Source organism: Balaenoptera physalus (assembly GCF_965194825.1).
Source record: "Balaenoptera physalus genome assembly, chromosome: 13".
NCBI classification, from domain to species: domain Eukaryota; kingdom Metazoa; phylum Chordata; class Mammalia; order Artiodactyla; family Balaenopteridae; genus Balaenoptera; species Balaenoptera physalus.
In genome coordinates, this window is record NC_138892.1 from 64,842,933 (window position 1) to 64,864,813 (window position 21,881).

Below are 21,881 nucleotides of genomic sequence, written 5' to 3' on the forward strand. Positions count from 1 at the left end.
GAAGTCTGCATATGAATGGGTTTGAACACAAAGTGCACGATCGGTGTTTATGTACATTTTCCTGCTTTCATCAAAGTATCAAAGGAGTTCATGAGCCCCAAAATGGAAAAAGACATTAGTCATTATAAAAGAATGTGAACCGTTGCAGGACCATATGATAAATTCTCTACAAACACAGTCCAGTGGTAACAGGAAAGGGAAATACAACTTCCCAGGTGATCTAGAGTCTAAGTGCCGGATGGGCTTCCAGAATTTAGATAGTTGGCAATAGGTAGCCAAACAGAGATATTGAGACTGGGAAGTAGCATGATAAGAAAAATCACTCTACTCCAGGGAAATATGGAGGATTAGGAGTGTGTTGAATTGGGTTGAACTGGATTGAATAGGTCCAGACCCCTCTGGGTCCTGCAGGTGCTGTGGAGCTGACAGACCCTGACAAGTAAGCTCTGAGCAAGCTCTGAGCCCAGCAGAGATCTCTCCTGACAGTATCTCCCCTGGCCTCATATAATGCCCCAGCTCCTTATTGCCAAAGCCCTAAGAAGGTTGGATAGGAATTTGGCCAAGCAGGGTGTGGAGAATCAGTATAATTCTTGGATCCATGCGAGTTTATTGCCTTTGTTCTCTCCACCTCTCCTAGTGTCCAAACGCACCTTCTGGCAGGGCTGGCGGGAACAAAGCCCACAAAAAGTGATATCCTGCCCTCAGCCACTGAGCCCAGAACAGATGCTCCAGGACAAGCACACTACCTGCATTAGGGTCTCCGAGGTGAAGTCCATGCTGCAGGAACTCCTGGACTCCACGATGTTCAACCAGGGGGAGGTTCGGGCCATCAGGTACATGTCTGCTGTGGTCGAGAACCTCAACAAGGCCTTGATGCTCCAGCACAAGGAGAACAGAAGCCTGGAGGCCAAATACAGGCACCTGAAAACAGAGATGACCAAAGAACTCAGCAGCCAGAGGCTGTCCTTCCAGAAGTCCCTCCAAGTCCTCAAGAGTAAGAGAGATGCCCTACTAAAGCAGGTAGAAATTCTAGGGGGAAAGTACCATGACCTTCTCCTGATGAAGCATGCCTTAGAGTTCCAGCTGAAGAAGGCTCAGTCTGCTAGAGGTCAGGCAGAATACTCAGTCAAGATCTTGGTTGACTCCCCAGCCCCTGCCACGAAAGAGGCCCTCCCAAAGAAAGAAACAGTCATAGAGGAAACCCAACAGGAACCCAAGAAGGAGGAGCAGTTTTCACCACTCTCCCCAAGTCCCCTGGCCATGGCCTGGGATAGTAGTGCTAGGCCTTCCACATGTCAACCACTTTCCACCATGACCGTGCATTCAAGGATTGCAGATGTGTACAGCAGCAAGGACACTGAAAATCTTCAGCCTGTGTTGCCATCCTCCATGGATCACAAGTTTCCTAAGAAATGGGAAAGACCGTCAGCAGAAAGCCCAGGCCACAAAGTCAAAGACCAGAAGGACTTCTTCCAGGAAGTGACCCAGGAGAAGGAAGGACTCCAGATGAAGTCCCATTTTCAGAAGCAGCTGTCCCCAGAGAGCTCTAGGAAGGTGGCCTTGGAGAGCAAGCCAGAGCACTGGGAAGAGGAACTCAGCTGGGAGAGGCGAAGGCAGCAGTGGCTGGAGGAGGAGGAGATGTGGCTGCAGTGGCAAGAGAAGTGGGCCCTGCTGGAGCGGGAGAAGCGGCGGCAGTGGCAGCAGGGGGAGGCAGCAAGGGGGCGGCAGCAGAGATCGGACCAGGAGCACGGGGGCCCGTGGAGGGGGCTGGAGCAGACAGGAGAGGACGTGGAGAGAATGGGCTTCATGCCCACCAGTCGATGGAGGGACTTGGAGGAGGCATCACTGGCACTTCCCCCAAGCCGGGCCCAATCTGCTCACCAAGGCAGGAGGCCACACTTGCCCAGGTCCCCTAAGACCCAGCAGCCTGCCCCCAGAAACCAGAGGACCATGAGTTCAGCCAAGTTTACTCAGAAACCACGGGCCCGCTGTGTTCCCACGAAGCCCAAGAAGACGGCCTCCCTTCCTGTCACGGGGACATCCCTCCGAAAGGTGACCCAGCCCCCTTTGCATATATCCCCAGTAACTCTGAAGGGGAAGGTATACCACATGGACGCAGAGGCCCAGAGGAAGAACCTGCGGCTCCTGACTGAGGAGGATCAGCTGGGGCTGCCCCACCACCTGCGCAACAAGGTGCGGGAGCTCACCACCACCGCCATGGAGCCGAACGCGCTCAAGCTGTGGTGCCTGTGCCATAAGTACATCCTCTACAGACATTTCCGGAGCCTCCGGTAGGTCCTCCCTGGCACCCACCGGCACCCACCCACACCGCTGCAATATATGGGCAGAGCCAGAACCCAGTGAGAAAGGAGGAGCATGGGGCAAGTGGGATGGGGAGAATCACCCCAGGCCTGGACAGGGTCCCCCTGAGGGAGGGTACCTGCGAAGGACACCTGACCTCGGAGCCTTGAGCAGCCCTGAAGGTGTGGGAGGTCAAGCACTTACACACTGCTCTCCCTCTAGTGAGCTTTCCTGTAAGCCTTTCTTCCTGTCTTCCTACTGCCCTGTCCGTAACCCACCTACGCTCCCCCATTTGCCTTACTTTCTATTCCTGTTTCCAGCCCAGCCCGAGCCTCCTCACCTGACACCACCTCCTGCTTCTCTGCTCCCTGTTTTCCCCAGCTCTCACAGACACAGAGTCATCTCGGTTAACAGAGAGTTGGGGGCAGGAGGAGGCTCCTTCACCCACTAAATCACTTCCTCTCTTCCCAGACAAGAAGTGATCAACCATGTACAAGTTGTGCGAGAAGCTGGGGCTGCCTACAAGGACCAGAACCTCTACCTCTTCCTGGAAAACATCGACCGCCTGCAGAACCTCCAGCTGCAGGCCTGGACAGACAAGCAGAAGGACCTGGAGGAGAAGCGCCGAGAGTGCCTGAGCAGCATGGTGACCATGTTCCCCAAGGTGGGCCTCCCACCCGGCGACCTTCTCAGGGGTCAGCACAGCCAGCAGGGATGGGGCCAGGGTGGAGCCATGGGGCTGTGGGGTGTACCTGGGCGCGGGGGAGCAGTTGGGAAATAAGAGAGCAGATTAAAGCCTCTGAACCAGGAAGAGGGGAAGGCAGGAGACAGACTGAGTGTAAGGAAGGCCAGTTTTCCAATCTCCATATATGGGGAGAGCAAGAGAGGGAGGGACCCTCTAAAGGAGCTGGACAAGAAAACTTCTTCTGGAGGGGAGGTAGTTGGAGCCTGCAGTCCCGACTCTGTGCTCAGATTCTCCCTCCCCTGTGGGTCTCCCTGTCCTGCTCTTGTCTGATCTGGTTGCTCTCCAGGCTTGGTCACAGCTGTCTTCTTCACCCTCGTGCTTGCGACTCCCTTTGCTTCTCTCTGGGGACAGCTCCCCTACTTTCTCTCTCTCTTTTTTTTTTAATGTGCTTTGTTTTTGTTGTTACGAGGTAGAACTTTTTTTTTGGCTGCATTGGGTCTTCGTTGCTGTGCACGGGCTTTCTCTAGTAGCAGCGAGCGGGGACTGCTCTTCGTCACGGTGCGCGGGCTTCTCATTGCGGTGGCTTCTCTTGTTATGGAGCACGGGCTCTAGGCACGTGGGCTTCAGTAGTTGTGGTGCATGGGCTTAGTTGCTCCGCAGCATGTGGGATCTTCCCAGACCAGGGCTTGAACCTGTGTCTCCTGCATTGGCAGGTGGATTCTTTTTTTTTTCTCTTTTTTTAATAGTGTAATTTAAATTTATTTATTTTTATTTATTTATTTATTTTTGGCTGTGTTGGGTCTTCGTTTCTGTGCAAGGGCTTTCTCTAGTTGCGGCAAGCAGGGGCCACTCTTCATCGTGGTGCGCGGGCCTCTCACTATTGCGGCCTCTCTTGTTGTGGAGCAAAGGCTCCAGACGCGCAGGCTCAGTAGTTGTGGCTCATGGGCCTAGTTGCTCTGCGGCATGTGGGATCCTCCCAGACCAGGGCTCGAACCCGTGTCCCCTGTATTGGCAGGCAGATTATCAACCACTGAGCCACCAGGGAAGCCCAGCAGGTGGATTCTTAACCACTGCACCACCAGGAAAGTCCCCCTACCCTTGACTCTTAATTGACAGTTTGCCTGGATACAGAAGTCTAGGTTAGAATTCATTTTCCTTCACAATTTTGAAGGCACTGCTCATTCATTGCCTTCTAGGTTTTGGTGTTGCTGTTGAGAGTCCAAAGTCATGCAGAGTCTTAATCCATTGGGTTTGACCTATTTTTATTCTCTAAGGTCTGCCTTCAGTTTCCTCTACTCTTTCCCCTGCTACCAGGGTCAGAAAAGCAGCGAGTGCTGACATGGTCCACAGGAGGCTAGCTGATGGCTTGGAGGGATTGGAGAATCCCACAGCAGTGACTCAGAATCTGCTGAGATCTCCTCTAGGGTTGGGCCAGGAGGTTAACCCCCTGAGTCCTGAGCAGCCATGGCCAGAGTCTGGGGGAAGCAGTGTCCTGAGGGATTCAGTGTTAAGTGCTGGCATCAGGCAGTTGGAAGAGCCTTGGCCATGGGGATATCTCCCAATTCAGTTTCCTATCACCTTATATTAGTCCTGATCACCTCCTGTAGGTGTCTTGACTTGCTAAATTGGTTTTGAGGTTGAGAAGGAAACGGACCATATATATAATAATTCTTTAGGTGGCTGTGAGGGTTCCTTCAGCTCCTTCCCCAGGGCCAGGGCAGAGGCTGAATGACAAGACACGGAGAGCATTCCTGACACAACCTGGCCCCGTAACATGAGTCTCTCACAGTTCCAGCTGCTCTGGTTTCCTTCAGTTTTTTCCTTGCTGTTTTGCCCATTGTCCAGATTCTCCACAACAAAGGAGAAAACAGGAACTAAACCAGCAAAGAACAATTCAAGGAATTTCTGGGAAATGCAATACCCTGAGGTCCCAGGCTTATCTAATTGGAGGCATTCCCTGGGCCTCACCCTTTCTGCTCTGCCCCAAGTCAGGCAACGCCTCCTCTGGCACTAGAGAGAGGATGAATTCCTGTCTCCCTGATGCCTCTCTGCTGGTTCCTCTTAGCTCCAGCAGGAGTGGAACATTAACCTGAACAACCCTGTGGTCACCTCCCCAAAGTCAAGGAAAAGCAAGCCTCCTTCATCCTTACTGCGGCACATCCATTCCAGCAGCCCCTCATGCAAGCGACACCCGGAGCTCTTTATGACCAAGCACCAGCAATGTGTGCCCCTGCGGATGGCCCAGTAGGTGCACGGAAGCCGGGGGCAGCTGGCTAGGTGGGTGAGGGAGGCAGGGAGCAGGGGTGACCAGACTTGGGGGGGGCTGGCAGCTCAGTGATGGTACAGACAGGCAAAGCTCACCCCATGAGTTGCAAGGAACCTGGCTTCTTAGCTGCCCGCCCAGCTCTGGCCATTGGCCCAGATGGGGGTATGTGTTTATGTGGTGTGTGGGCTTCACGGCACAGCCTGACCAAGTATGTTTCAAGCTATGCAACTGGAAGACTCCTGGGACCCACAGCTGAGAACTTACAACCATTTCTACCCTGAGCATTGGTCTGGCACCTGCCACTGGTCCATCCATATAAATCAACCTGATCCTTCCCACCATGTGACCCCTAGGCTCAAAGAGAGACACCACGAGTCTCTGGGCAGCCAAGAAGAGCCACATCCACACCCCCTAGTGTGGCCAGTTCAGGGCTTCAGGCCCAGGGCATGTGCCTGGAGGAACAGGGGCTGTCTCGGCAGCCTCTTCCAGTAGTTCCTCAGCTAGAGGAGACCCAAGGAGGTGAGATTTAGAGTTGGGAAGGGAAGAGATGCGGCGAGGAAGGCAGTGACAACTATTTGAGAAGGAAAGAAAACCCTGCAGAGCTTGTTGCTTCCCAGTCTCTCCCTTTCTGTAAGTCTACCTCCTCATCTCTTCTTACACTTTCAACCTTCACACCCCAGCCAACAGGGGAACCAGCTGGAGGCCATCTGGAAGACTGATGTGGCCTCCTCCAGTCACCCAGTAGAAAAGAAGACCCCCACCAGCCTGTCCTGGGACCACCTAGGGGGATACCCAGATATTCCCCGGCTGTTGGCATTGGATGTGCATTCCTCCTACCACAAAAGCTTGAGGTCCCTCAAGGCCCGGTAAGATGCAAGGCTGGATGGTTAATCTGGATTCAGGGAGATCTGCCCACCAAGGGCAGGGGCCAGAGTACACACTTCCTGTGTCCAACCGCCCAACAGCTATCTTTCCAAACATTAATAATGACCTCATTTACTGTACCACATCAGACAGAGAGATGCTTACCTGCCTCATTGGCCATGAGCTTGGGTCCCCACACCAGCACCATTCTAGTTCTCTCAAAGGGCTCCACACGGCATCTCAGAAGATCACGACAGAAGTCCTTCCTTCCCACTTGCTTCCTGGGCTGCACATGAATTGCTCAAGAGGTGTTTCTTGCCCTAGGCCTGTGGGTTATTGTCAAGGAGAGCCAGGTGCAGGTATGGAGAGATAAGAGAGACCAAAAATCCCAGGATAAACTGGGCCCGTCTTTGGCATTGTCATTTCCTTATTGCCTTCTATAACTGCCCCTGGGAAGAGCAGCTGAGGGGAGGCGGGCAGGACTCAATGGGCCAACAAGGGACTTTTCTGGTTAGGAAGGTTCAACTCTGCCTCCCTTGGCTTGAAGATGTCAATATTGAAGACTCAAGGCTCTTTCAAGGAACCTTTCTAGATTACTAACCCCAGCTGCCTCTTGTGGCCCTGGCCCTGCCCCAGTTAAAGATCTTTGACAGGGATGGGAATTCCCTGGCAGTCTAGTGGTTAGGATTCGGTGCTTTCACTGCCAGGGCCCAGGTTGGATCCCTGGTTGGGGAACTAAGATCCATCAATCAATCAATCAATCAATCAATAATATCTTTGACAGGGAGAGGGCACTGATGCCTGCCAGTGTAGACCTAACCAGAACCAAGGCTGCAAAATGCTGGTGCTGCCCCCATCCTCTCGACAGGAACTTAGGGAAGACAGGGTGGCATGGCAGCATCAAAGGAGGCTGGTCCTTGGCTCTGGTTCCGCTCTGAAGTGGGCCTGAGAGTCCCAGCTGGACATCAACATTATAGCCCACCTAGTACATAGATACCTGGTTTTCAGTTCCTGAAGCGTTCCCCCGTGTGTGTGTGTGTGTGTGTGTGTGTGTGTGTGTGTGTGTGTGTGTGTGTGTGTGTGTGTGTGTGTGTTGTTGTTGTTGTTATTAGTTGATTTGGATACAGCAAACAGAACTGAGAATAACCAAAACAACTCTGGCAGAGTTTAGTAACCCAGAAATCAACTGGGGCCGCACCCTGCTGAGATTTGGCTAAACTTGCCCCTGACTCTAGCACCCCCATAGTGGTATCTCTCCTCTCTGAGCTCCTTCTCTCCCTCTGCATCCCTGCCAGTGCCTGGGCTCTGCTCGGCATCTGTTTCAACCTGAGGCACCAACCCCGCGCACGTGAATATGTGCACATAAATATCAAGTATACACACTCCACTTGACCCCAAGCATTTCATGATCTTGGTAACTTTCTGAAAATTTAGCGGGGTGATAGGGAAAGGGATTCACAGTGAACAGTACCAAAGAGCAGCCTCCTTTCTTCCCCTCTCTCTTTGGTTTAACATGCAAAATTCAAAAACTCTTTCCCATCTCTCATGCAGAGCTGTTCCACCTACACCCAGGCCGCCACTGGGATCTCAGCTTCAGACTTAAACACTAATCAAAATATTGTTCCCAGCAAAGACAGTTTCTCCTTTCCAGGGGAATTTAGGTGAATACAATTTTCTTCCCCTTTTTCAAACTCTACACAAGTTTTTTCAGTTTATCACACTACCAGGTGTAGAGACCAAGCCCTGCTGCTTCTGTCTTCTTTATCCACATGCCAGGTTGGCACCACCTACCTGTGTGTCAAGCTGGTCCTCGAGATTTTAGTGTGGGTGCTGCCTACATTGTCTTGGGATCTTGCTACTGTGGCATGAGAATCTGCCGCTGCCCAGGCTACTGCTGCCCTAGGGTGGTGGTCGTGCTGCTTTCTTTGTGCATTCTCCGTGCGTGTGCACCTCTGGAGACACACTGCTTCCACTCCCAAAAGTGCACCCTCTCTTTGGCCGCCTGCCCCTGGCCCACCTCAAATCTGCAGGTCCACCTGTTGTGTGGGTCCAGGTCACTCACCTCTTCATGATCCTGCCGACCTCACCAGCTCCCCTGGCCATGTTGTCCAGTTCACAGCACCAGCTAGTTTCATAACTAGGGCCAGCCTTGCACCGACTGTCCCATTCTCCTGGTCTGCCTGGCATTGGCAACCTGTCTCATCAAACGCCCGCTGGGGTGTCCTCTCAGCATGTGGGGAAGGGCTATTAATCTTCCCTCTGTGATTTGGGACCATGTCCTTCAAAAACCAGCCGACGCCCTTCCCCAAGATCTTTTTCTGCTTTGTCTTACAAGTGTCTCCCCTGGGCTCTCTGTCCAACAGGTAAGATAGCTATGTGCCTGTACACACCAAGCGCTGTCTGCAGTTAGAGAAGTATCTTAACCTCGACTCTAACTGCCCTGCTCTCCCTTGCTCAGAGCCTATTTCTGCACTAAGTACACAATGGTTCACATGTGTGTGCTGAGATGCAGTGAGCATGGATTCACAGACTTCCGACGTGGTGCCGACAGAAGAGAGAGCTTATAACTTGGTTTCTGGGAAGGAACCAAGATGGGGGTGGAGAGGAAGAAACGTGGATGGGTAGGAAGGAGCAGGAAAGAGTGAGGGGAGGGAAGAGGGAGTATTCTGTAACGTGAAACGGGAGGAAGATTCACAAGAAAAGAAGCAGAGCCCCTGGGATGTGGCAGAAATGTTGTGTTAAGCAGTTCCACATAGGGGTCAGTCTGGGCCCAGCCCTGGACTGGTCTCCCAGAGACGACCAGGGAAGCTCTCGGGTGGGCTGGGTGGGTACTCACATCTCAGGGCCTTGTTTCAGCTGCTCCCCAACGGTAACTGTATTAACTGTTTCAGTGCCTCAGTGACCCAAAGGAAGGAAGGCCAGGAACACCTAGAGGAGTCAGCTGAGCTTGTTTGTAGAAAGTCAAACGAGTCCTTCCCCGGAACCCTAAAAAGCCAGAAGGATCGAGACAATCCCAGTCCTCGCTCCATGCCTTAGCCAGTGAGTCTCAAATTTGTTCCAAATGCAGATTCCCAGCTGGTGTTTTTAAACAAACACTCTGGGTACTGCTAAGTAATCCTAGAACTTTGAGAAACACTACTTTCCTCCTTCAGTCCCCAAACTGTACATTTTTAATAAAATAGAGATGTGTTTATTTTTTAAATTTTCTGCCTCATTGCTAAAACCCACACCTCCTCAACTCACTCATTTTTGGAACCAGGTGCATGACCACCTGGCCACTGACTTAGACACCAGTCACAGAGGATCCCCCCAGTGTTGTGTCTGCCCTCCGGGAGCCGAGCAGCCAAGACAGCCATGATTAGTGCCTGGCACACAGCAGGGCTCAGTAACTCTAAAATCAATCAGAGACACAGACAAATAAGTAACTGATATACTGATGATGAGTGTGAAATCTCAGAAGATAAGAACAAAAGAAGATACTGAGTACAAGTCAGAGCCAGGTGTGACTGGGTGTGGGAGCAAAGGTGAGTGCATCTCTAAGAAGTGAGGACAAAGATGGAAGAAATAGAGACACGGAGGTTCCAAATCTAGATGGTGTGGGCTTAGGAGGCCATCCCTGTCTGTTAATGAATTGTCTTAATTCAGGGAAGACACTACTTTGGTTGGTTCATACAGCTTACGAGCACCACCCCATCCTCGCTCTCCCTCGCACTCCCCTCCCTCTCCTCCCACCTAACCAGACCAGACCTAGGGACCAGGCATGATAAAACATTAGCTAGGAAATTACCCTGTTCTCAGAGGCCCCACAATCCAGTGATTCTGTTTCTTAGGAATGGAACACCCATCCTTGCTCCCAGCTTAAGGTTGAAATTCTGGGAGGAAGAAGAGGATGTAGGATGCAAACTGATGGCCCTTGGATGATGCCAGAGTAGGATTTAATTTCTGAGCCACAGCTCAATGTATCACAAGGAAGCCTGGCTGAGGGAGGAACGTGAGAGGCATTTCTGATGCAGGTCACACACATGGGACAGGTGTGGCAGGGAAGGGCCATGTCTAGCCTTTCAGGCTTATTTTCTGGAGGCTTACCCCATTGTAGCCAACAAATTAAAATGCCCTCATACTAAATGTATTGCTTTATAAATAATTTGAAGGGATTTTTATAACTTTGCTTTCGAAATTAAACGACTACGAGTAAGTTTTTTTAATGTATAGTTGGCTGTGACTTCTCAGCAATCATCATGCATAGAGATGAAATCTAACAAGTTTTGTAAATAAGATGAGAATATTCTGAATATTAGATTTGACAGAATAATGAAACTGACAATATTATGTTTTATAAACATTTAATTACATATATTTTTGTATTTTGGTGCCAATGACATTATTTATTTATTTATTTATTTATTTATTTTTACTTATCTATTCTTTAAGCCTCGTCATGTGGGATCTTAGTTCCTTGATCAGGGATCAAACCCGGGCCCCCCATAGTGGAAGTGTGAAGTCCTAACCACTGGACCGCCAGGGAAGCCCCACCAATGACATTTTTAAAGGTTTCGTATGTTTCCGTAGGCTTTTGGCACTGTGCTTAAATTAAGGTGCCCAGCAGCTAAACCTGCCCTGGTGATGGAGGACTTTGACTTTTTGGATGTCCTCTAGCAAGCTCTCTGGCAAACAAGCAGAGTGTCTGATAGGTGGCCAAGCTGGGTTGAAACCCAAGGAGATATATAGGTAAAGTATATGGTGTTTTTCTGGTAATGAGGTTATTTAATACTATACAAGAGCCTCATTTTTTTTTTCAGAGCAAAGCTGATGTATTTGGTCAAACAAGATATTGCCTCAAAAAAACTTGGAGAAGCCAGGGCATGAGAAGGAGTACTTCTTGGCATATTTCTTCAAGCCAGATTTGGGAGTTGGCCATATCTCTGCTTACTTGGCTCATGGCCACAGGGTTCTCCAAGATGAGGAATCAACACTAATGTAAAAGGGGGCATGAGAGAAGGGTCTACTTTAGCCCTGACTGTGACCTTCAAGGAGGCATCGGTGAAGTGGAAGGGATAAAAACCTTTTGTAAACAACCCAGCCAAAGAGCCAGGGAGGGGAAAGCCATGTGGGGTCTGGTGTGTTCCATGTGCTGGGGAGGCCAACTTAGAAAAAGTCAGAAAAAGAATGAGCATGACTATGATTGGAGGAGTCATCTTCTTTAGAAAAAAAAAAAAAAGAATGTGAGCATGGCTAAGATGAAACTATCAACTGGGGACTTTGAGATAGCTATATTTACCATGTTAAAGGTTATAGTCTAGTGGAAAAGGTGAACAACATACATGAACAGATGGGGAAATTGAGAAGAGAATAGGAAACTGTAAAAAAGAAATGGAAAAATGGAAATGCTAGAAGTGAAAACCTTAATATCAGAGATGAAGAATTCCCTCAACCAGTTAATCAACAAACTGGACAAAAGCAGAGGAAAAAAATCTGTGAGCTTGAAGCTGAGTCAGAAGAAATGTAAACAAACTGTAACACAAAGAGTAAACAAAGGAGCAATTGAGCAAACCCAAAACTAAGCACCAAGTTGAGTGGGACAATGACAAATGGTCTAACACACATAATTGAAGTCCTAGAAGAGGGGAGACAGAATGGGGCAGAAGAAATATATGAAGAGATAATCACCAAGAATTTCCCAAATTAATGAAAGAGAACAAACCACAGATCCAAGAATGTCAGAGAACTCCAAACAGGATAAACACAAAACACACCTAAGCATAGCATAGTCTAACTGCTGAAACCAAAGATAAGAGAACATCTTGAAAGCAGCCAGAAAGAAAAACAAATTACATAGGAAAGTAAGAAAGAAGTCTTCTCATCAGAAACTTTGCCAGCCAGATGGTTACTGAGGCCTGGCTGTATCCCTGCCTTATAGGTCTACAAGATAACCCAGTGGTATTCCAGGACATTCCCCTGTTTAGGGGCTGATATTAGCTTAGGTGGGTTTCAGTTACCTGCAGAAACAGTAACGGGCTGGAACTGAGCAGTGGCTCAGCTAAGCAGTGTCCTCCAGGGCATGGGCTCCAGTTCTCCACAGTGCCCAGCCCTCCTACTCATGTCACACCCAGCCCCCTCCTCTCTTTACACACACCCGGCCCTGAGCTGGCTGGTGGCTGCATCACTCCTTAAAGACTATTGGCTGTGAGCTGGGAGGAGGCCGAGTAGGTAGAGGCTAGATATACTAGTTTACTGGCCTGAATGCCCCTCAAGGTAAGCCCTGGGATCTGACTGTTGCCTCAAATTCTTTCCCCAGGGGACTTCCCTAGTGGTCCAGTGGTTAAGAATCTGCCTTCCAATGCAGGGGACACGGGTTCTATCCCTGGTCGGGGAACTAGGATCCCACATGCCACAGGGCAACTGAGCCCGTGAGCCACAACTAAAGAGAAGCCCTCGAACCGCAGCAAAGATCCCATGATGCAGCTAAATAAATAAATGAATGAATGAATAAATAAATAAATAAATATCTTCCCCCAAAGGTGACCTAACCTGGAACAACCAAAGCTGAGTCCAGCTGGCATACCTGTCAGGGCTCTGCTGTCTGCTGAGGGGATGGTCGTCACTATTAGCAGTAATGTCTGGGGGCGGGAGGGCAGCTGCCAATAATTCAGGGTCGCCATGGGGGTCAAGAAGATTCAGGTTTCCTCTCCCACAACCCCCATTCTAAGAGTCCCTGTGTAGGCCTCTGTCACCTCACTTTCAGAAGAGAGTTCCTTTACTGCAGGAGCCACAAGGAGGCAGCAAAGTGCTTAAGGGCCTCGGCTGGCCCGGAGAAGGAGAGGGCCAAATTAAAAGTATCAGAACTGCTGAAGGACGGACACAGCTGAAGCTGGGTGGAGTTCATCTGAGAAGGTGCTTGGCTGAGTGAGGAAAGCTAGTATGGCAAAGGTAGGGGAATGAGACAAGGGATTCCTGACCCATCCTTTGGACATCTGGATCCTCCAGACAATTCTTGGCGGCTTCAGCCTAGGGCCACTTTTTCCGCACTTGACCACTCACCCCCAGCAGGGTCCTCAGCTGTGCAGTTCAGAGATCTCTCCTTGTAAATGATTCTTCAGGCAACTATTTTTTAGGAACCCCTCCAGAAAGCCCTTCCTGAAGACTTCTTCAAACATGTTATCACGTCCTCATTCATTCAACAAATACCTATTGGGTAACTAATACTAGGCACTATTGTAGGCATTAGGGATACAGTGCTGAAGAAAATTGTTTGTTTTTTTTTAAAGTGATTTTGCAGAGCTTACATTCTATTGGGCAAAAACAGACAAATAAAAAATTAGTAAAATACACAGTATGTCAGATGGTAAAAGATGCCACGGAGAAACACAAATTTCAACGGAGGGATAAGGTACCAGAATGTAGAGTTTACCTTTTTTTTTTTTTTTGGTCGCACCGCTAGGCTTTTGGGATCTTAGTTCCCCGACCAGGGGTCGAACCCATGCCCATGGTAGTGAAAGCGCCGAGTCCTAACCACTGGACCTCCAGGGAAGTCCCAAGGTTACCATTTAAAACAGGGCATAAAATAGGCCTCACTGAGGTGACACTTGAGTAAAGACTTGAAGGAGATGAAGAAGCGAGCCATGGGGAAGGGTGTGCAGGCCGAGGGAACAGTCTGAGGTGGGAGCATGCCTGGCATATTCAAGGAATGGCCATGTCTCCATTGTGACTTGTGCCAGGTAAGTGAGTGGGAGGAGAAAAGCAAGGAAAGTGTTGGAGAATGACTGGGGGGACAGATCACATAAAGCCTTGTAGGCCACTGTAAGGACTTTTTTTTCACTCTGAAGGAATAGGAGCCATTTTTTACTCTGAATAAAATGGAAATCATTGCAAAATTTTGAGCAGAGAAGTGACATAATCGGACCTCACCTTCAAGAGCATTGCTCTGACCATAGTGATGTGAACAGACTGAAGTCTGGGAAGGGGGAAACAGGGAGACCAGTTGAACACTGACAATTCCTTTTCCATTCAGGAAAGTTTAGTAAATGAGCGCAAATGCTATTCCCCCTACCAAGATGCCTCTCCTAATCCTCCCTAAGATGCCCCCTTCTCCTGGAGGCTCTCTCAACCTTTGTTCATGCATCTCTTCCAGCAATGGTCAGTCTTGTCTTTGTTCTGGGATTATTGGTGGGCTGTCCTCATCCCCCCAGATCTTAAACTCCTTAAGAGCAGATGCCCAGTTGCTTTCACAGCTGTAGCTGCCCCCAGTACAGAGTGCTGTGCACATAGTAGAAACCAAGTCAGAATTTTCTCTAAGGAATAAGTGATCCCACCCTCCTTAGTTGAGCTGCCTTGCTCTTGCCTCTGAGGCTTCTTCCGGGCTGTGTTTCTGCCTGGAGAGCCACATCTCTTTGTGTTAAACGCTTAACCATCATGACAGCCCTAATTCGGTCTGTTAGCCATACTACACGGCATAGCTTGTCAATGGCCTGCAAAGGCAGCCTGTCAGAGCTGGCAGGAAGCACATACCAAACACTGTTTGCCAAAGCCATTGGCCTCTCTGGAGGCTACTGAGAGCAAATTAAATGAGTAATTATTGAGTCCTTAAATATTTATTGAGCACCCACTGTGATGTTATGCTCTGTAATAGGCAGTAAGGGTATAAAAGTCAATAAAACAAACTTCTAAGGAGCTTACTGCAAACATAGGGTACACACCACATGCAAAGCACTGGAGAGGGAATAAAAATAAATAGAACTAGGTCCTTGTACTCCCAAGGACTTACCGTCCACCCATCCACCCATCACTTATTGAGCAATTACTTAGTGCACTGTGTGAAGGCTGGATGTAATGATGACACTGAGACACAATCCCTTTTCACAGTCCAGTGTGGAGACAGAGTAGTAAATAGGGGGGAGCTGGCATATGTAACAAACACAAACACAGTACAGGGCAGGTGATGTAATACAGATGCAAAATAATTGGAGAACAGGAGAAGGAGATGTTCATTGCAGTGAGGGTCTGGAAAGGCCTTCAGGTCTAAGTGGGATTTCAACAGAAAGCTGAAGGATGGATAGAACTAACGCAGGTGGCGGGGGGTTGGGGAATCTGGGGGAATAGAATACTATAAGCACAGAGCATGTTTACGGGCCAAAAAGTAGTCAGTGTGGCGTAGTTCATGGGTAAGAAGCCAGGTGTTACAGGAGCAAAGCTGGGCTGAGATTGGGTTTGGATGAGCTTGAAGGCCAAGCTGAGGATTTTCCTCAGCAGTGGAAAGCTACTGATGATTTTCAAGGAAAAGAGTGATGTTACTAGATCTGCACTTTAGAGAGGCAGCCATGGCAGTGTGGAGAGGTTAGAGAATGGATGCAGGGAGACCAATGAGAGGAACAGTAATGAAGATTTGAACTAAAGTAGTGTAAAGACCCAGCTTTGAATGGATTTACTCATTCGTGCCCTTATTTTGTTCACAGACATCTCGATTATGTGCAAAACCTTGTATTGACTGAAGGTAGGGATGGAGCAGACAGGGAGAAAACAAAAATAAGACCCAGTTTATGTCCTTAAGGATATTATAACCAAGTGAGAGACATGGACCACTAAAACCCTACCACAGTCTTCCCTTGCTTCTGTCATGTGATACTTGGTTTCCCTCCTGTTCCCCACACTCCTCTGGCTCTAGTAGGAGTGCACAGTCTTCTGCCTGTACTCCAGGGGTCGCTCCAGGGCCTGGACACTCTCCTCTCCTCATGCCTCAGGATATCCCATGATGACTTCATCTTCCCTTATGGCTTTAAACATCAGCTATATGATGATGATTCCCCAATTTATCCCTAGTCCCAATCTCTCCCCGGAGTCATACAGCTGTATACCCAAACACCCAACCAAGCATCTCAACTGATTGCCCACTGGCACCTCCAACTCAGTTCATCCAGATAGAACTCATCATCTTTCCTTCTTACCCAAACGAGCTTCTCCACTTACACTCCCTATCTTAATGCATAAACATCACTCTCCATTTACTGCCAAAGCCAGAAACCAGGGTATCATCAGTGCCTCATCTTTTGTACCCCTAAACCCAGTCTATTATCAAGCCCTATCCAGTCTACATTTTATGTCTCCTCCTTGGTGACTACCCTAATTTAGGCTACTGACTGATCTCCCTGTCTCTAGTTTTACTCTGTCAGTCTATGCTCCATACTAAGCCAGAGAGATCTTTCTAAAATCCAGATCTCATACCATGCCTGTTTAAAAACTTAATAGCTTTTCATGAATTTAATCACGACCTATAAAGATTTGTGTGACAGCTCTTCAGCCTGGCTGTATGATATTCCATTGTATGGATGGACCATAATTTATTTAACTAGTTCTCTAGTGATAGATGTTTGAATTGTTTGTAAACTTTTGCTACCGTAAATAATGCTATAGTTGAAAATTTTATATATAGTTTATTTTGCATGTGTGCAAGTATATTGGATTAGAAATTATATTCATTTGTAATTTTGGCAAGTACTGACAATTTACGGTTCTACCGGTAACATATATGAGGGCCTGTTTCTCCATAACCAGGCCAAGGGCATATTGTCAAACATTTGGATTTTTTTGCCTGTCTATAGGTGAAAAATTGTATCTAAATGTAGTTTCAATTTTCTTGTGTATGAGATTGAGCATTTTTTCATATGTCTAAGAGCCATTTATCTTTTCTTTTATGTTAACCATCCCATTTTGTTATTGGATTTTTGTTCTTTTTCATATTGATTTGAAGGGATTTTGTATATACTGAGCAAATTAGTCCTTTTGTCTGTGGTATGAGCTGCAAACATTTCCCCCAGTTTGCCATTTGTCTTTGTTTATGGTGTTTTTTGCTCTGCAGAAATTATAGATTTTTATGTTGACAGAATTGTCTTTTTTAATGCTTTGGGAAACTTTGTGCTATTCTGAGATATTTTCTCCACTACGACATACAAATTTATAGTTTTACTATTTTACATTTATTTAAACACAATTGATTCATATGGATTTATTTTAGTGTAAGAACTAAAGTAGAGATACCACATTATTTTTTTTCAGGTGGCTACACAATTGTCTCAATACCACTTACTGTATAATCCATCTTTTCCCTACTGATAGAGAATGCCATCTTTATCATATACTAACATTTTAAATGTCTTGGGTCTATTTCTGGACTCTTTATTTTGTTCTCTTGATCAAATTTTCCATGCTTGCACTAGTGTCCTCTGGATTTTACTATTTTAGATATTGTAGCTTTTACTGGTTTAATATCCAATAGAGCTATTCCCCTTTCATTAACTTTTTCAGAATGTTCATGGTTATTCTTGATGCAAAAATTTCCATATGAACTTTATATTCAGGTTATGTAGTCTGTTGGTATTAGATTGTGTTACATTTATAGATTAATGAGAGCTGACGTCTTTATGACAGTGAGTCTTTCTACCCAAAAATAGAGTATGCCTTTCCATTTATTCATGTCTCCTTTTGTGTCCTTCAATAGCATTTTTAGTTTTGGGCACCTAGATCTAGCACATTGTTAAGATTACTCTTGGTTACATTACATTTTCATTGCTATTGTAAATGATACATTTTATTCTCATATACTTTCTAATTGGCTGTTGTTCATTGACTTTTTATATATTAATTTGTACCCACTTTGCTAAAATGTCTTATTTGTATTAGTTTTTCAGTTGATATCCTTGGATTTTCCAGTTAGGCTATTATATCATAAATAAATAATGGTAATTTCACCTCTTCTCTAGTTTTTTTATCTCATTCCTCTCTCTTCTGCAATTAAGTAGGCTAGTACTTCCAAAGCAGTGTTAAATAGTCACGGGGCCATCCTTGCGGAATACCTAACTTCAATGCGAATAATTTAGGTTTCCTCATTAAGTGTGATTCTGGCTTTCGGACTGAGATATATACATTCTGTCATGTTAAATAAGTCAGATGTTTCATAAAGTTTGTGATTCTCTACCTTGGGGGTTGATATTTCAGAGAGATTCAGTCTGTGTATGAGACTTATCCTTTGCAAATGGTTTCTCCTCCCTTAGAGAAAAAAAAAAAGTGTACAGATATCAAGTAGAGTTCATGTTGACTTAAAATGCATTGTGAATCCAAAGGCAACTTTGTACTGGTCAACAGCTTTATTAAACTTGCCTTCCTAAGAAGGTATATTTGAGCCAACAGCAGAGAGATCCTGTGTCCTCTGACCGAGTGCCCAGAAGGTAACAGCCTTAGGTGAAAGAAAAACTGGTCCTGCTGTAGTGGATGGGAGCCGGGAGGGGCTGTGCTATCAAAGTCTGGGTCCTAGACTGACCACCTGGCAGGAGACACCAAGACCCAAGCCCTAAGAACAGTACCAACAGCTAACATTTTTTAAGCACTTGCTATATACGACGTACTTGTTTATTAAAGTGATTTACTCCTCAGAACCATCCTACAAAGTGGGTACTATTATTTCCCCGCAGATGATGGCAAACTGAGGCAAAGAAATATATTAACTTCTCAAGGTCACAAGATGGTAGGTGATAGAGCTAAGGTTTAAAGTCAGGCAGAGCCTGTATTCTTAACCACCATGTCCTAATCCCCCAGATGAAGGAGCCTGGGGCCCTGAGCAAAGATCCAGGAGAAACCATGATGATCGTGGCCTCCACGGTAAGCCACGTCTATCCCAGGGATAGTGCTGCACTGTGAAAGATTACCCTGGAGCCAGGGACAGTTAACTGGAGGTTAGATGACTGGTGCCATTGCTAACTTCTTTTTATCCACACTCTTCTTTTTGTTCCTTTGCTGGCTCCTCCTCTACCTTAACTTAAATGTTGGAGTGCCCCAGGCATGGGTCTTGGACCTTCCTATTCTCTGTCTACACTCTCTCCCTAGGCATTGGCATTATCTTCATGAGAATGATTCCCTAATGTATATCTCCAGCCCAGGTCTCCTCCCTGACTGGACTAGTGTGCCCACCTCTCTACTCAACAACTCCACCAGCATACCTCACAGGCATCTCATGCTTAACATGTCTAAACAGAACTCTTCATTTCTGCGCCTATACAAACCTCCTCCTCCCACAGACTTCCCCTTTCCCCTAGGTTTATTTAACATGCTTATTCAACAAATATTTATTAAGTACCTACTATAGCAGTGAACAAAACAGACAAACCCCCCTGCCCTCATAGAGCTTATATTCTACTGCTGGGGGACATATAATAAACAGGAAAAAAATAAGTAAATTACATCACACATCAGGAGAAAATAAATGCTAACGAAAAAACAAAGCAGGGAAGGGATACAGAATGCAGGGGATGGGGACTGAAACTTTTTTTAAAAAATAAATTTATTTATTTATTTATTTATGGCTGTGTTGGGTCTTCGTTTCTGTGCGAGGGCTTTCTCCAGTTGCGGCAAGCGGGGGCCTCTTCATCGCGGTGCGCGGGCCTCTCACTGTCGCGGCCTCTCCCGTTGCAGAGCACAGGCTCCAGATGCGCAGGCACAGTATCTGTGGCTCACGGGCTTAGTTGCTCCGCGGCATGTGGGATCTTCCCAGACCAGGGCTCAAACCCGTGTCCCCTGCATTGGCAGGTGGATTCTTAACCACTGCGCCACCAGGGAAGCCCTGAAACTTTTAAAAGACCAAGTGAGAGGAGCAGGAGATGAGGTCGTGACCTCATGAGCTTTTACTCCAAGGATGATGGAGGATTTTGAACAGAGGCTTGACATGAGTGGATTTCCATTTCTTTTAGCTGCTGTGAAGAAATTGGAGGAGAGGCGGTAAAGATGAAAGCTGGGAGACTAGTTAGGGAGCTCTTGCAATAGTCCAGGTGAGAGAAGGTGAATCCAGGGTATTTGGATCAGGAAATAGTGTTGGAGCTGATGAGATATGACCAGATTCTGGATATATTCTAAAGAGGGGGGGGTTGTCTCATATCCATCCAGGTACTCAGGCCAAAAATCTAGATCTTATCCTTGATTCTTCCTTTTCCCTCATATCCTATATTCAATCCATCAGTAAGTCCTTGTGGTTCCACCTGCAAAATATACATCAAAGTCACTATTTCTGTCCGTCTTCACTGCCCCCACAACCCAGCTAAACCACCCGAGTTTACCTCTCTCACTTGGATTGCTACAATAGCCTCTTCATCTGATCTCTCTTCTTCCTCTTTTGCCCCCCTACAATCCGTTCTCCACAAGTAGACAAAGGGATCATTTAAAAAATTAAATCATATCACAGGATGGATGCTTTTGCTTGCCATCCTTTAAGGGCTTTCTAATGCATTAAGAATAAAGGCCAAGGGGACTTCCCTAGGGGTCCAGTGGTTGAGACTCTGTGCTTCCACTGTAGGGGGCATGGGTTTGATCCCTGGTGGGGGAACTAAGATCCTGCATGCTGTGCAGCATGGCAATCAATCAATCAATAAAATTGTTTAAAAAAAGAATAAAGAACAAAATCTATACCATGAACTACAAGGCCTAATGTGATCTGCCCTGATGACCTCTCTATTCTCATCTCCCTCCCTCTTTTTCTTGATCATCCTGTTCCAGCCACACTAAACTCCTTGCTCCTCCTCAAACTCACCAAGCTCTTTTCTCTTTTGGAGTTATGCTGTCCCCTCTGACTAGGTCATCTTACCCCAGCTGTTTGCCTAACTGGTCCCTTATCAGCTGTCAAATCTCAATTCAATTGTCACCTCCTTAGAGACCTCCCTGATAACTCTCACCTAGTATAGCTACTATGCTATATCTAGTATAGTCCATCACACCTTGTATCAGAAAACACAGTCTTTCAGGGGAAATAAAATAGGTTAATACTCATTAAGCAAGATCACAAATGAACAGGGGACTCTTAAAGCAGAAGGCTATCATACACTGTCAGGCCCAGAAGGGCTAGCCTCCCATCTGACACTTGAATCGCCTGGCAATGTCCAGGTGATGTGTGCTTGACACCTCCACTGAGGGGACCACCCTAGCTGCTGGACAGCTTTGGAATTGTATCTTTCTTATTCTGAGCCGCAGTGTGTTTCTCTAAGGCTATTACCCTTTTGTGCCCCTCCAAGGAAGCATAAAACAAATAGAAACCCTCTTTTAGAGAACAGTCTTTCTGGTTTCTCAAGACAGCTCTCACACCCCCAAACTCCCAACTTTTCCTGTTGTTTTGTCCTCCCATCTCCAGGGCACTCTCCTCTGAAGGTGCTTCCTTTGGTCGTCTTACCTCCCGGGGCCCACAGCTGCCTCCAGCAATCCAGGTGGGGTCGGGCTGCTAGGAAGGGCACTCCTTCTCCCAGGGCCTCTACCTTCTAGAACCGCGGCCTACAATCCTCCCTCCGTTCCTTAGACATCAACCTCCCTGCCCCTTCTATATGCATCTCTCCGGCTGGAGGGAGCTCAACATCATCTCCCCGTATTGTGCCTAGCACAGGGCCCGCCACAGAGTAGTTTCTCTAAAACCTTTGGTGGAATCAAACAATCCATAATTGGTCCTGAGAAACTATCAAATAGTCCTCGATGTCTCAGGAGGCTGCAAGATTCGGAAGCCGAAATCTAGTCAGCCGCCCGGCCCCACCCTCGGGCCCGCCCCTTCCAGCGTTGCCTCATCTCGCTACTCAGGCTATCCTGCCCCAAGTCTCGCCTTTCCCTTTAATCACTTCCACCAACCTGGATCCTATAATCCCTGATGCCTCCCTATATGTTGTCCCAATTGGGAAAGCCTTTAATTTCGGCTGTTAACAAAACAGCGACACCTTCGCTACCACGGCCACGCCCCCTTACCCACGTTACCGG

The 21,881-nt window shown here is 47.4% G+C and overlaps 1 protein-coding gene and 1 long non-coding RNA gene across 3 annotated transcripts in view; one reads left to right on the plus strand and one right to left on the minus strand.

The window, feature by feature from the left end:
* Positions 1–17,854, plus strand: part of FAM186B (family with sequence similarity 186 member B) — a 32,953-nt gene extending 15,099 nt beyond the window's left edge. For both annotated transcript variants that reach the window (XM_082421318.1, XM_082421317.1), the window contains 5 exons: positions 638–2,291; positions 2,773–2,965; positions 5,052–5,230; positions 5,933–6,118; positions 9,008–17,854. In XM_082421318.1, coding sequence (XP_082277444.1) covers positions 638–2,291; positions 2,773–2,965; positions 5,052–5,230; positions 5,933–6,118; positions 9,008–9,152 — 2,357 coding nt within the window. In that variant the 3' untranslated portion in view covers positions 9,153–17,854. The remainder of the gene's footprint in view (positions 1–637; positions 2,292–2,772; positions 2,966–5,051; positions 5,231–5,932; positions 6,119–9,007) is intronic.
* LOC309641477 lies at positions 11,322–21,770 on the minus strand. Its single transcript, XR_014252618.1, has 2 exons — positions 21,313–21,770; positions 11,322–20,131 (listed from the first exon to the last, which is right to left on the minus strand). It is a non-coding gene; the product is annotated as an uncharacterized lncRNA (long non-coding RNA).
* Positions 21,771–21,881: the final 111 nt, after the last annotated feature.